We start from the raw sequence: 13,731 nt of genomic DNA on the forward strand, positions 1-13,731 counted from the left end.
GCACAGACAGAGGGACAAACGTAATAACAAGGTCTAAAACAAGGACAGACGAAACGTAGACACGTTATCCATGTGAAGCGATGAAATACAAAACCTGCAACTGCGTCATCATTTCTGGGAACCGTATTAGAAGCATTAACGAGATAACAACGTCAATCGGAAGGAAAGAAAATGTAACGACCATTATATTCATATTTACGAGAAATGAGATGACATTCAATCATAGGATCAAGGCAAACACAAAGATAAATACTCGATACGGCACAGCTATAAACCGATCATATAGACCAGCAATTGTGGCACCCTGTTTTTACTCACAGCAGAACGAACGAACACTGACAGTAGCCGGATATTATATAAACGAGCGAAAAGATAATCGCTACTCGTTCAAGTTCGAATTTTGCGGAAATTCGACCAGATTTATGAGAACTGGCATAACAAAATTGTTAGTTTTGTCCCATTTTGCATTTCCTGACCATGCGCACGTATATTTGATGAGTAAGTAAAATGGTGAACCGACAATATCGCAAAAGTACGCGCTGGTTATATGAGAAACATGAGAAATTAGTCGAGCGTAACAGACATATACATAAAAGCAAGAGTGCATAATAGAGAAGAGTATGACACGGTTTTAACAGCGTTTTGCATAGTTTTCAACTTGTAAATATTCTATCAATATGTGAATAAATATATTCAAATTGATCCTTAGGTGAGCTACAACACTAATACACTCATTCATGAATTCCCACCGTCCGAAGGACGGGTACTTTGCTAGTATATAATAATATCTAATCTAAGTATATCTAATCTAATCTCTAATCTCTAATCTATAATCTCTAATATTATCTAATATCGAATATCTATATATAATAATATCTAATCTTAGTATATCTAAGTAAGTTAATATAGACACTATCTAACATTAACGCTGACATGAAACATGCAGGTAACAACGAACAGTGAGAATATGACGCAACATGAGAACCGGTGAAATTGCCCATGTAAAACGCACACCGACAATAAAAACAGCAAGCAGCATGGAATTGCTACTGCTTTCAATTGGCACTTATTCGACGAATGCGCTAGAAAGATATGACGCCGACGATTGCGTGATTAATTTTGTACCGGGTGGGGGGGGGGGGGGGTGCGGTGTTCAGAATAGGAAGAAGAAAAATAAGAAGACCATCAGGAAGAAAAATGAGAAGAGAACGACGAAGAAGAGCAAGAACAGAATAAAAGAGCAGAAAAAAAAGAAGAAGAAAAAAGAAGAAGAATGGACGCTGTCACTGCAGCTTTTAGCGATAAGCGTTTTGTCGAGGACACAACCTAATTGCCTTTTCAACGTCGAACGATTTCGCACAAAACTGCAGCGTTTTCGCGCGATGCAAGTCAAGCAGCATTGTTGTGCAAAGCGCCTCATTGCGAGGATTCGGAGCAGCGCAGCGCGCAAGCAATGCGAAATGCCCCCGCGTATACTATAGACTATTTCAGCTTTCAGCTTCGCGTGATGCAGCGCATGCGAAACACTCGTGTACGTTGCGGGTATAAGGATTAACGCTGGAGAGTGGGTGGGTGGCAGTTGCCGATGTTGTTTTTATGTCAGTTTGCCGCCCAATGAATGCAATGACGGCGACTCATAGAACTCCCCACTACACGTACGGAGCAATTACAAAAACATAAAAGGATGTGCGCATCTTGAGCCATACCACCCTTTAATTGAACAGGCTTGTTTTCCGTCATTTTCTTTTGAAAAAAAAAACCACACTGAAATCTCGTCTAAGCAATACGTGGCGCAATAAGCTAGATTGTGCAGCAGTAGATATTTCTCCTTTAATACAAAGGCACTTTTACTTTAAATTTCACATTTTCGCCATGTCTTAATACGAAACTTCCACCTGCATTCCTAAGATTCGCGAAAATGAAATAATCGCTAAAATGCGGACTCACAACAAATGCGCTATGAGACGTGAATTGTTTTAAACTGGTATTCTATCTAGACATGTAGCTAAAGGTACCATAGCGTAGAGTAATACGGGCTAATAGTACGGGCTCGTGGCAACTCGCGAGAGCGAGAATCACATGCTAACGAAGTTGATGTATGTAAATAAATCTACTTTGAAGTACGTGCTCGTGTTCTAAGACATGTCAGCTTATTATATATATATATATATATAATAATTATAAATAATATATATATTATTTTATTATACTGCATGCACTTTGTGTTACAGAACAGAACAGAACAGTCGAGAAACTATGAAAACTGAAAAATAAAGTTAATCTGAGTTAGATCCATAATAAATTTCACGTGTTTTCCCAACGGTTTTCATAGTTGATTGAAAAATTTCATCGGATCTCTATAGTTCACAGGAAAATAAATAACTCAGATAAATTTTATTTTCCTGTGAACTATAGAGATCCGATGAAATTTTTTCAATCAACTATGAAAACCGTTGGGAAAACACGTGAAATCCTTGTTCTAACACTCGCGTTACTTTCGCGGCTGCGGCATACGTACGTAGTCCCAGTTCTTCTATGTGTTCGACGATGGCCCAGCTTTTCTCCTCTGGTACGTGGTTCTTCATCGCGAGTAGATGACAGACGTCCTTCGCGCGCAGATGTTCCTCGATCAACAGCTGCTTATAGCTGTTGTCATTGTTGTAAAAGTTCAGCATCTGAAACAAGAGCAGAGGTACTGCGATGAGACGACAGAGAGACAAGGTTAGATGTTCCTCGATCAACAGCTACTTATAGCTGTTGTCACTGTTGTAAAAGTTCAGCATCTGGAACAATGGCAGAGGTACTGCGATGAGATGACAGAGAGACAAAGGTAAATAGGTAAAAATAAGGCGCTGCCTCACGCAGGTAGTCTAAATAATACGTGGTCTAGTCCAGAATCGTCTTACCGTGAATCGTTTTCTTGTTACCGCCCTATTAAGTTGTAAATTGCCACCATAACTGCGCAAAAAAACTTAAATCTCAGATACCAAGAACAACACTCGATGACAAAAATACAAGAACATAGAGGGAGCACCCAGGGGAGTCGCTGCTGTTCGCACTGTGTTCACTCTTCATTACGTTCCACGCGTTGCACGTTCCACCGGGTTCACATACTACATTACCATTATATTTATATATATTACATTACCACGCGGCGGTCGATGATTTCTGATCTTCCTGATCGTTTCCTTCAGATCTGATCGTTTCTGATCTTCTCTCTGATTACTGAAATTCCGCGTGTGAGTAAAATCGCTCACTGCGGTCTCTCGAATTCGAATCGATCATATCGCGACGATGCTACACCCAACTCTGAACACTCACGAGTTACGATTCACTGTCGCATAGATCTGCATATAAGTGTCACTCAAGAGAGACACCAAGTGTCTCTTATAGACAGCTGGCTGTTCTATAGAGGAGGGTTCGCGGCATAACTTACCCCTGATACCTTCCCCCTTACCCCTGCACCAAGTGTCCTTTTACAGCCCAATCAATTATACAGGTGTCCTTTCTACTGGCTTAACAGTACTATTAACAGTATTAAGAGTGGAGCATAATTTGCCATCAGCGAGGCTAAATCAGGACTCGTCGGACGAGAATAGAGAAGGAATCGCTGCGACGTGTGGTACAAAGCTGACAAGGCGCGCAGGAAGCCACGCAAAGAAGCACGCACGCACGCACATAAAAAGAAGCACGCACGCACGCACATAAAAAGAAGCACGCACGCACGCACATAAAAAGCCACATAAAATCACCGACGCGCGAGCGAACCGCTAAAGTCCCCTTCATGTCGCACCGCATCACCGCATCACCGCATCACCGCAGTGTTTGTAATCCGAAGACAAAGTGATAAGAGTCGCAGCTTACGTGGCGGCAGCGTCATCGTCAACCGCCGCCCGCAGCAGCAGTTGCTGATGCATCACCGTGCCGCGTCAATTCGTCCGCGCCGCAGCGCAGCGCTGATGATAACTTCGTCCAGCGTCCACCTAATTCAACTGACCGGCTATATCGTGAGGCGTGAGCGCGCGGCACAGGTCCGCATAAAATGCACGTTTACCGAGAGTGGACGCAGCGCTACCGACGGCGACCGAAGAGGTCTTTATAGTCTTTTGGATGAGCGTGGAAGCTACAGTAAAAGCCGCTGCTGCGTTTATAGAGGCGCTGTTCTCTGCCGCGCTTTCCCCTCATACGAGCCACACATACACGCCACTCGCGCCGCACACACACGGCGCATGCACGCACCGCACGCACCGCACGCAGCGCACCGCACAGCACACACACACCACACACACACACAACACACAGCACACACCACGCCACACGTACGTACACAACACGTACGTCTACACACACGCACGCGCGCACACCAGCATAAATCGGCTTTCAAAGTGTCTACGTTCACGATATTCCTGAAATTTATAGATTGAAACCTCTATTTTTGCTAATTTTTTTTACATCAAAGTTAGAATACTAACGTTTATAAATATATCCTAAGCTCTCACCTGATATTAAATGTTTTTACGTTGCGTTAAATTTGCAAAAATTTGACGATGATTGAATTTAGGTGTTACCTAACATATTTACACAATTACTCGGCGCTCACTCGCGTTTGCTGCACTGGTCTGCTGTGGTCGTATTCATCGTGCATTTGTGATATGAGTTGCCCACAATTGGTGCCCAAACCAGTTTCTGTTTTGATTTGTGCTTGGCTACTATAGGAATACTACAATATAGGAAAAATAAATAATATATGTTTCCTGTGTATTATGTGTTTGAAAAAGATATTATTAAACTGCGAAATTTAATTTTGTGTTTTTTATTTTCTGCCAACAAAAATGTTTTGTGACATCCCCATTAAGGATCGATCAGAAGACTAGATAAACTAAACGCTAAACAATCGTGGGAGACCAGTGCTCGGAAAGAAAAAGCGAAAGAGAAAAAGCCGAAAGAAAGATTATACTTTGAGAAACTCCCGCTTAAGTTTACAAGGAATTTTCATGGCTGCGCACAATAACTTTTGCCAATGCCTCGTATTACCGCAAATTTCGCTATATCGGGCTAGCTTGCGTCGCAGTGGGCCGCCACCAATACAATGTTTCGATTCAGTGGCGGTTGTTGATTGAACACAACGTTTGGTTACATCGAATGCCCGGCAAATTAAGGGACCTTATGAAGAAGGTATTATGAGCATGAAAAGTAAATAGAAAGCATATTGTATTATCTTCTAACATTTTATTTTCCTACAAAAACTAACACAAAAATATCACTACTTTCGCCTGGTGCTCGAAATTCGTGACGTAGACAGTTTAAAGGTAGGCAGCGATTCTGAAGGCAGACAAGTTGAAATGGAGGGTGTGAAGCTATTGTTCGTACTATCCATGTAGTTCAGTTTGGGTTGGACCGAGGGATGGTGGTACAGTATATTCTCTTATATATTGTGTGATTTAGGTGATTTCATTTCATTTCCGATTATTCCTTTTTCACATTGTTTCCGAATACATTGTCAATGCGGGCACTCTCTTGTTCATGTTTCATAGATTTTCATTCAGTGTGCAATTATACACATTCATTTTCATATATAGCATAATGAGTGTTTCTCGTTCAAATTCTAGTTTTCATTTCCACAAATAGTCATCTTTTTCGATTTCAACTAAAGTATCTTAATTGTTACCTCACGAAAATTGTTTTTATTTTAGTGTCAGTATAGCGCCGACTAGAATATTGCGGATGGCGCGAGATAGGGCTAACGTGATATATGCGCTCTGCGTGAACGGAGTGACGTCACTTACCCTTAGATCGGCGATCATAACGCGATGTGAACCAGATACAAACGCTCTCATTTGTTAAGGTGTTTTGTCTTGGTTATATAATCGGGAATAGATAAGTAAGTTTTTGGATAATGTATTATATACCATTGATAAAATCAACAGATTTTCGACTCATTCATATTAAACATATACGGATATCTACTTTGAAATCTCGTCACTCGGAATTTCTTTTAGTGTGTTAAAATGTGTTTATTCTTCAATATATACATCGCCTAAAACAGTTACTGAGAGAGGTCGTCGCGGCATCTCTGCTTATGCATACTTATTGATGGTTAACTCAACTACTTTAACATATATAATATACTTACTATAGCCCAACTCACAACTTATTAGGGTGGGTTGGACTAATACCACCGCGCCGGTTGAGTGACGGCGTCACCGTTGATACAAGATACGTATACTATCAAAACTTCAATAGCCACCTGCTTCCCCTAATAGCCAACAGACTATCGGATACAGTGCAGTGTAACGGTTGTAGTGTATCGCGGGTATGTCTGTAGGTAACCATAACCTAACTGCCAACACTCCGCGTTTGCTTCTCTTGTATAGAAGGTTGTTGAGTCCCACTAAAGAGGAAGTGGACGTCACCTCCGCCCCACAATATCCGTATACCATCTCGGCCACTCGCGATTGCGGCCTTCGCAAATGATTCTGGAATGAAAATTTGAATTTGAAATGAAAATGAATTTGAAATGGAATGAATTTGGAATGAAAATGAATTTTGGTAAATGTGAAAATGAGTTTGGAATGAAAATGAATTTTGAAATTGAAAATGACATTTGGAATCGAAAAATAAATTTAAAATGAAATGAATTTGGATGAAATGAATTAAAATAATAATAAACATATCCGTAGCCATTCGGCCACCATTACTATGGTAGTTGATTGTATATGATTGTTTTTAAAGACGATATAAGCGACCATTTCTCATATTACAATGGTGCTACTTTTTACTGCGGAGTCTCGACAATTGGTTAGAAGGGGAAGTGGATGACGCTTAAATGTTGACGTACGTCTTCTTACCCTACATATCACTGCTCACACACAAACCCACAAAATGATGGATATGCCCCTGGATGTGCAAATAAAGAGATTAAGACATGAATGAAACCAAACTCACATTTTGCATATTGACCCGCCAATGCATGAATTATCATATTGGACACAAGTCCATATAAGCATATTTCATCGCCTATACGAGCAACACCCACACGCGCATGGGGCCGCGTTTGCTCCGAGAAAGTAAATCGAGGTGCCTATAACTTATGTATCCTTCTAGATCGTTAGATCGTGACAAATAACATCTCGCCAAAGTTGACAGAAGCGAAAACGAAAAAATCTTTGAAAATTTCCCATTTAATCATTGATGTCACAGTAGTATCTTGTAGATCTTTTCGTGATACTCTTATGGCAAGTACTCGCACAATAAGATCACAGTTTGCCAACATAAAGGACTTTGCAGATTCAGTATTGATTGATTACATTGGATTCTTAAATTTTAGTTTAGTTCGTGAAGACTGAAATTCACTAGCAAACGTCAATTTTGAAAATATCAATCTAACATACTTTAGTGTCTACCTGTTTATGCAAGATTTTCCTTTGTGTACAATAACCAACATCGATGTTTATTGATCTACACTTGGTGCCAATAATAATGTTGATTCATCTATGAGAGTAGGATGTTGAGATGAGGGTGTGGTGCTAAAAAATAGGGATCCGGGCGACTGCTGTTGCCTGTGCCAGGAAAAAATTCTCATGACCGATGTCGTCATCAAATTAATATTTATACGTTGATTAACCATCATAATATGACATTAAATTGATTTCTTGAGTTTTGCGATCATTTCTCATCCAATCAGCAGCCTTGGACAACAAATTATCGAAAGTTTTCCTCATAGCTGCGATGCGTTTCTGTCAAGGCTATTCTGCGTACACATTATTTAATACAAAACACCAAGTGCTATCATTAGCATTACATCAGCTACTTTATTTGTAGTTTTTCGACAACGCCCCTCGACTTGAAAACAAACTTCATAATCACCCTCACTTCCGTAAACTTTACCCCGCCCTTCCCTGCCCGCCAACTACAAGTACTTGGCTATTATATATATATATATATATATATATATATATATATATATATATATATATATTATATTATACATATAATTACTACTATGTTATTATATATTAATATCACATGTGCAGCGAAACCATAAGATATATGGCTGCCTGTTATCTTATCCGCGCCAGCATAACGATTCGGTCGGGTTCAGTACTGCCCAAGTAAGACCTGCAGTTTTAATGTCCCGCTTCATTACATATCGAATTTACATGAAACAAGATCGACACTCTCTAATTCTCAGAGATGAGAGAACGAGAGAGAGTGGATCGACCATTAATCTAACGACAAACACCGGCATTGTGCGTGAACCGCAGCAGACTTAGCATCCGCTGCCTGCTTTGCAAGGTGGATTCGCTCCGACTCCATGGCCATCAAGTGACTAGGCAGATGCTGCCCGCGATAGATTCGCATACATTTATAAATGACGCGCTTAGGGAAAATCAGTTGACCGATCCTTTCAGCTTTCATGTGCGACGCCAACAGCTGGCACACGCCGCTGTTATTGCCCAGCTTGGTACATATCATGAACAGCTGCGGCTTTCATTCCGAACATCTCTTGCTAGCGATTATAAGCCGCAACCGTAAGATGTCTTAGATGGACCACGTCTCTCAATAAAGCCGCAACCGTATAAGTCTCTAATAGGACGCGACCGTCTCTCAATTAAAGCCGCCTGATCGGTCCGAAAATATGTTCTCGACGATTAAGTTTTACCAGTTCGTGCCTGCATTTATCGCCAAAGGGACCTCTTGCGAATATACCTGCATCAGCACCAAGTGAGAACAAACTGGCATCGGCTTGTCCTTACTTGCGACACGTCCATTACGACACGTATTCTAGATCCCGTCGCTGAGTTTCAAGATTCAAGATTGTTTATTTGTGCATAATCGTGTATCATACAGTTTACAGCGGCCAATAGGAAATGTACAGTCAAATATTAATATATATAGTTTGACAAAGGAAGCACAGGTGGGCGAAAAAACCCGCAGCGTCAAAACGCTTTAGACCCGATGGTTCTTCACTCCAGCTTCCGGCTCACAGGGGAAGGCAAGGGACGAAATCTTAGTTGCGAATTCATTTTGAACTCGATTAAATTTGCCCGCAATTGCCAAGCATCTTCATTCTAGGAACACCTGATTAGTGCCACTTTAATTACGTGCACGCGTTTAGCCTCATTTCGGAACGGATGAAATCTCTCGCCATTTTCCATTGCAACAAATTGGTCAATTAATAATCTGTCGTCACATTGAGGCATTATTGGTATGCCTAGGTCCTTCTTTATTCAATTCACAGCTAATGCTAAAAGCTGAGCTATCTGACATAGGATAATTGCAAACCTGCAAGGCGTGTTCAACCAGACTTGCTGGTGGCTTTCAGTGACAGTTCTTGCTGGACAATGGGATATTTTGGAATCATACTGTGGAGTTTCAGAATATTTCAAACCAAACCAGTTTTTTTTTTGAATATCTGGCTTTAAATACTGTATTTGCAGTTACATTATTCTGTTTGCATTCGAAAAAAATAAGACAAAATCTAATTTTAAGGCATAAAAACTTTAAATTCCTGAAGTTGTTACATACAGTTTTTTTTCTTTTTGCGTGAATGCGTGAAAATGATTAGGATGCGGGGCTCGCGTGCGGGTAGAATGGGTCAGATTGCCAGTGAGCTGTCCCGCGAAATGGCGCGAGGACTGTGGTAGGTCCTCGTAATTGCTGCCTGCACGTTACAGTAACATTCAAATGTACTACACTGGACTACACTGCCAACAAATGAAACAACAAACAACAACGTTAACATCTCCTCCGCTTGACAAACGCACCTTCCAAAATTAAGCAACCAAATTCATCTTTCCGACAATCCCCGGAGGGAGGAGCTAAGCTACCACTTGATTCACTTGCATCGGGCGAGGTGGAGAGTTAGAGAAAACCAGAGAGTCTTAGCCCTCCTCCCGCGCTACGTACACAGGAGAGAGAACGCATGCCGGACAAACGCACGCTCCGCGGGCATTCAGATTCAGAATGTGCTAATGAGAGAAGTGAAGAAGGTGACCTGATTGATTTCGCCGAGTGAAACCTTCCGTGGACGCCGTCAGAGCGCGGGGGAACAGGATGAGTATAAGTGTCCCATGCGCCTATGCACAACGTGATTTAATTGCCACCTCATCACGAGGTGTGCGCTCATTTGAGAGACATCGGCCGAGAGACTCTCACACTTATGCCTCGAAATTCGACGTTATAGATGCTCCATATATTATAGTTATAGAATATACTATTATATGATATCGTTTTACTGTGAAAGAATCTGTACGCTGACTTTACACTGGTTATAGTCCACACTGTTAAAAAACTCCATATGGACGAATTATATTACCTGCAACACACCATGTGTCCTTTAGTACTTTTAGTGAACATCGGTTCCAAGTCTCGCTTCTCTTACCTCTTGTAATGGACATCATTAGGTCCTTAATCTAGTCTCGAACAAAAAACGTTCAGGCAGCTTTTTTACTTTTGGTGAAAATCCGGTTAGCTGATTTTTCCATGTACAAAGTGTTTAAGATGAAATTTACGTTTGTAAACACAATTTAGTATGCATTTGTTTTGTAAAATCCTCCAGGATCTTACTCTTTAAAAAAATATCCTGTGTAACTTCACATGCTTTTATATTTGAGTAAGAAAGAGAAAACAGCTTAGTTTGGGTTGAAGCCAGCATACTTAAATGTTCTAAACTCACTAGTAAGGGCCTTACGCAACCTATGATTCGTTTTGTACTTCGTTCACATACGCATAAACTGTTTTCAGAAATCAAGTCTCGTACAATCGGTAAAATCTGTGCGTGAAAGCGCGAACACCCTCCGGGAGACGGTTGGTCAGGAGCTAGGTGTTGAAATTGGTTTCACGACGAGAAGCTCAGGCCATTTACCAGATTATTTCTAACTGAATTCCTCAATTTCTGGCGCACGCGCCCTGCAGCAGTCTTCCAGTGGCACGACAGACAGCTGTTTCATACAGGGACCGGACGAAAAGCCTGAAAACCGCTCTTACGCCTTATATAATAACACCCCCCCTCCCCCCCCCCCCACCCCCCCCCCCCCGCCCCCCCCCACCCCCCCCCTATTACATTGTGGACTAATTTAATTGTGGAACCCGGCCGGTTTTATTTCGGCAAATAAGGACCCAATGATGTTGTGACAATGACTCGGGCTCATAGGAGCGGTAGACCATTCGGCCGGAAAATGGAGAATTAAACCTTGCTTTGAATCGTCTACACCTGCAATTGCGACTTCACGAGCCGTTGTTGACCTTCAACCATTGGCTGCAGCTGATCTCAGAAATTTCCGAGGAAAGTTTTTAGAAGTTTTTCGATAGAAAATGCGCAAGAGTATAGTCTCGTCCACGAATGTGAACGTTGCGCACGTTATCATGTTACCCGAGATAGAAGCCTGCAGCGAAGCACACACAGGCAACATATTTCGAGATTAGACAACGTCGCGCCAGAGCAGAGGAGACAAACCGTGGTAATAACAAGGTCGGTATAAAACAAGGACTAGTACGAAACGTAGACCACAAGTTATCCATGTGAAGCGATGACAGACAAAACCTGCACTGCCTGTTCATCATTTCTGGGAATCCTGTTATTAATGAAGCCTATCTCTACCGGAGATAACATCACCGTCAATCGGAAGGAAAGAAACAATGCTATACGACCTATATATCTTCATATTTTACGAGAATGAGATGACATTCAATCATCCAGGATCAAGTGCAATACACAAGATAATTTACTCGATACGGCACTCAGCTTACTAAATATCCTCGATTCTATTAGACCAGCAATTGTGGCACTTCTCTTGTTTTTACTACTAGCAGAACGATACGAATCACTGACAAGTAGCCGGTATAATATTATATAATAACGAACCGAAAAAGATAATTCGCTACTCGCTTTCAAGTTTCGAATTTTGCAAGGACAATTCGGACCCAGATTTATGATCAGAACTGGCCATAACAAAATTGCTTAAGTTTCTGTCCATTTTGCATTTTCCTGACCATGTGCTTACGTCATTATTTGATGTAGTAGTAAAATGCGTGAACGACAATGCATCGCAAAACGTACGCGTGGTTATATGAGAAACATGAGAATATTAGATCGATACGCGTAAAGCATTATACATAAAGCAAGAGCCTGATAATAGAGAAGAGTATGACACGGTTTTAACGCGTTTTGATAGTTTTTTCAACTTGTAAATTTTTCTAATCAATATTATAGTGAATAAATTATTTATTCTCACCAATTTACCTTGTTTTCGGTCTATGATTCTGTGGAAAGGAATCATACTTAATCATTATGACTACACAAAATTTACCTCCGACAATATTCGTATGTGGTTCTTCAAAAAAGTTCTCTTGAATACGTGACATCGGTTTCAAACAGTTTCCACGACATGCAGCATGTGTTTAGAGCGAAATCTTCGACACAGTTTGATATGCGAGGCCTGGTCAGCCATCCAAAGGTTGTAAATTCAACTATTACAGCATAAGAGACAATAGAACGACTAATTCCAATACTATAACTTATCGCCTAACACATGCTGCCATTGTGGAAAGCTTTCGTGGAAACTGTCTTGAAACCGTGTCGTATGTCAAAAGAACTTTTTTTGAAGAACACATACGATTTTCAGGTAAATTGGTGGTGCCATATGATTAAGGGAGACTCATAGAAGAAAATAAGGTAAAGTTTGAATATAATTATTCACATATTGATAGAATATTTACAAGTTGAAAACTATGCAAAACGCTGTTAAAACGGTGTCATACTCTTCTCTATTATGTACTCTTGATAAAAGTAATTTCCCCTATACATTTTCACTCTCTTCTTTTTCTCACACAATTTCCCCAGCTTTCGCTCGACACACCGGCTGCAATAAATCAGGAGGAGCATTGATAACGCATCGATTAAACTACAGCTGGAGCCCCGAGTTTGTATAAAGCCTAATGAAATAGCCGTGTAGCATGGGGAGAAGATAGATTGCTCGCGCAGAGGAAGCGAAGTATATAGTAGCAGTAGTAGTTATTGATACGTGTTAGCAATCATGCGACGCCTGCTGAGTTTACATGTTGCATGATTAATTTAACACGTACGTGAATGCATGCGACGCTTTATTCTCACGAACCGCCCTCAGCTTTTCCACCAGCCATCACGTAACCACTCCTCCACACACACACAGACACATATACACGTGTACGCCCCTCCCATCAGATCTCATGCACCTCACCATCACAGATTCCCCCATCGTCATGCGCTTATATATATACCTCACCCCCAGCCTCCCCATCCCATCTCATCTACATCACCCCCAGTCTCCCAATCCCATCTCATCTACATCACCCCAACCTCCCCATCCCATCTCATCTACATCACCCCCAGCCTCCCCATCCCATCTCATCTACATCACCCCAACCTCCCCATCCCATCTCATCTACATCACCCCAACCTCCCCATCCCATCTCATCTACATCACCCTAGCTTCCCCATCCCATCTCATCTACATCACCCCCAGCTTTCCCATCCCATCTCATCTACATCACCCCCAACCTTCCCATCCCATCTCATCTCAATCACCCCAGCCTCCCAATCCCATCTCATCTACATCACCCCCAGCCTCCCCATCCCATCTCATCTACATCACCCCCAGCTTTCCCATCCCATCTCATCTACATCACCCCAACCTTCCCATCCCATCTCATCTACATCACCCCAACCTTCCCATCCCATCTCATCTACAT

The 13,731-nt window shown here is 41.5% G+C and overlaps 1 protein-coding gene across 1 annotated transcript in view; it reads right to left on the reverse strand.

The window, feature by feature from the left end:
• Positions 1-2,518: 2,518 nt before the first annotated feature.
• The window catches only part of LOC106816803 (growth factor receptor-bound protein 14-like), a gene marked incomplete at its 3' end in the record, with an annotated part of 29,214 nt that continues 18,001 nt past the window's right edge, over positions 2,519-13,731 (reverse strand). The window contains exon 2 of the mRNA XM_014821427.1: positions 2,519-2,675. Within this exon, the coding sequence (XP_014676913.1) occupies positions 2,519-2,675 (157 nt within the window). The remainder of the gene's footprint in view (positions 2,676-13,731) is intronic.

The sequence above is a fragment of the Priapulus caudatus genome, unplaced genomic scaffold, assembly GCF_000485595.1.
Source record: "Priapulus caudatus unplaced genomic scaffold, Priapulus_caudatus-5.0.1 Scaffold1491, whole genome shotgun sequence".
In the NCBI taxonomy this organism is placed as follows: domain Eukaryota; kingdom Metazoa; phylum Priapulida; class Priapulimorpha; order Priapulimorphida; family Priapulidae; genus Priapulus; species Priapulus caudatus.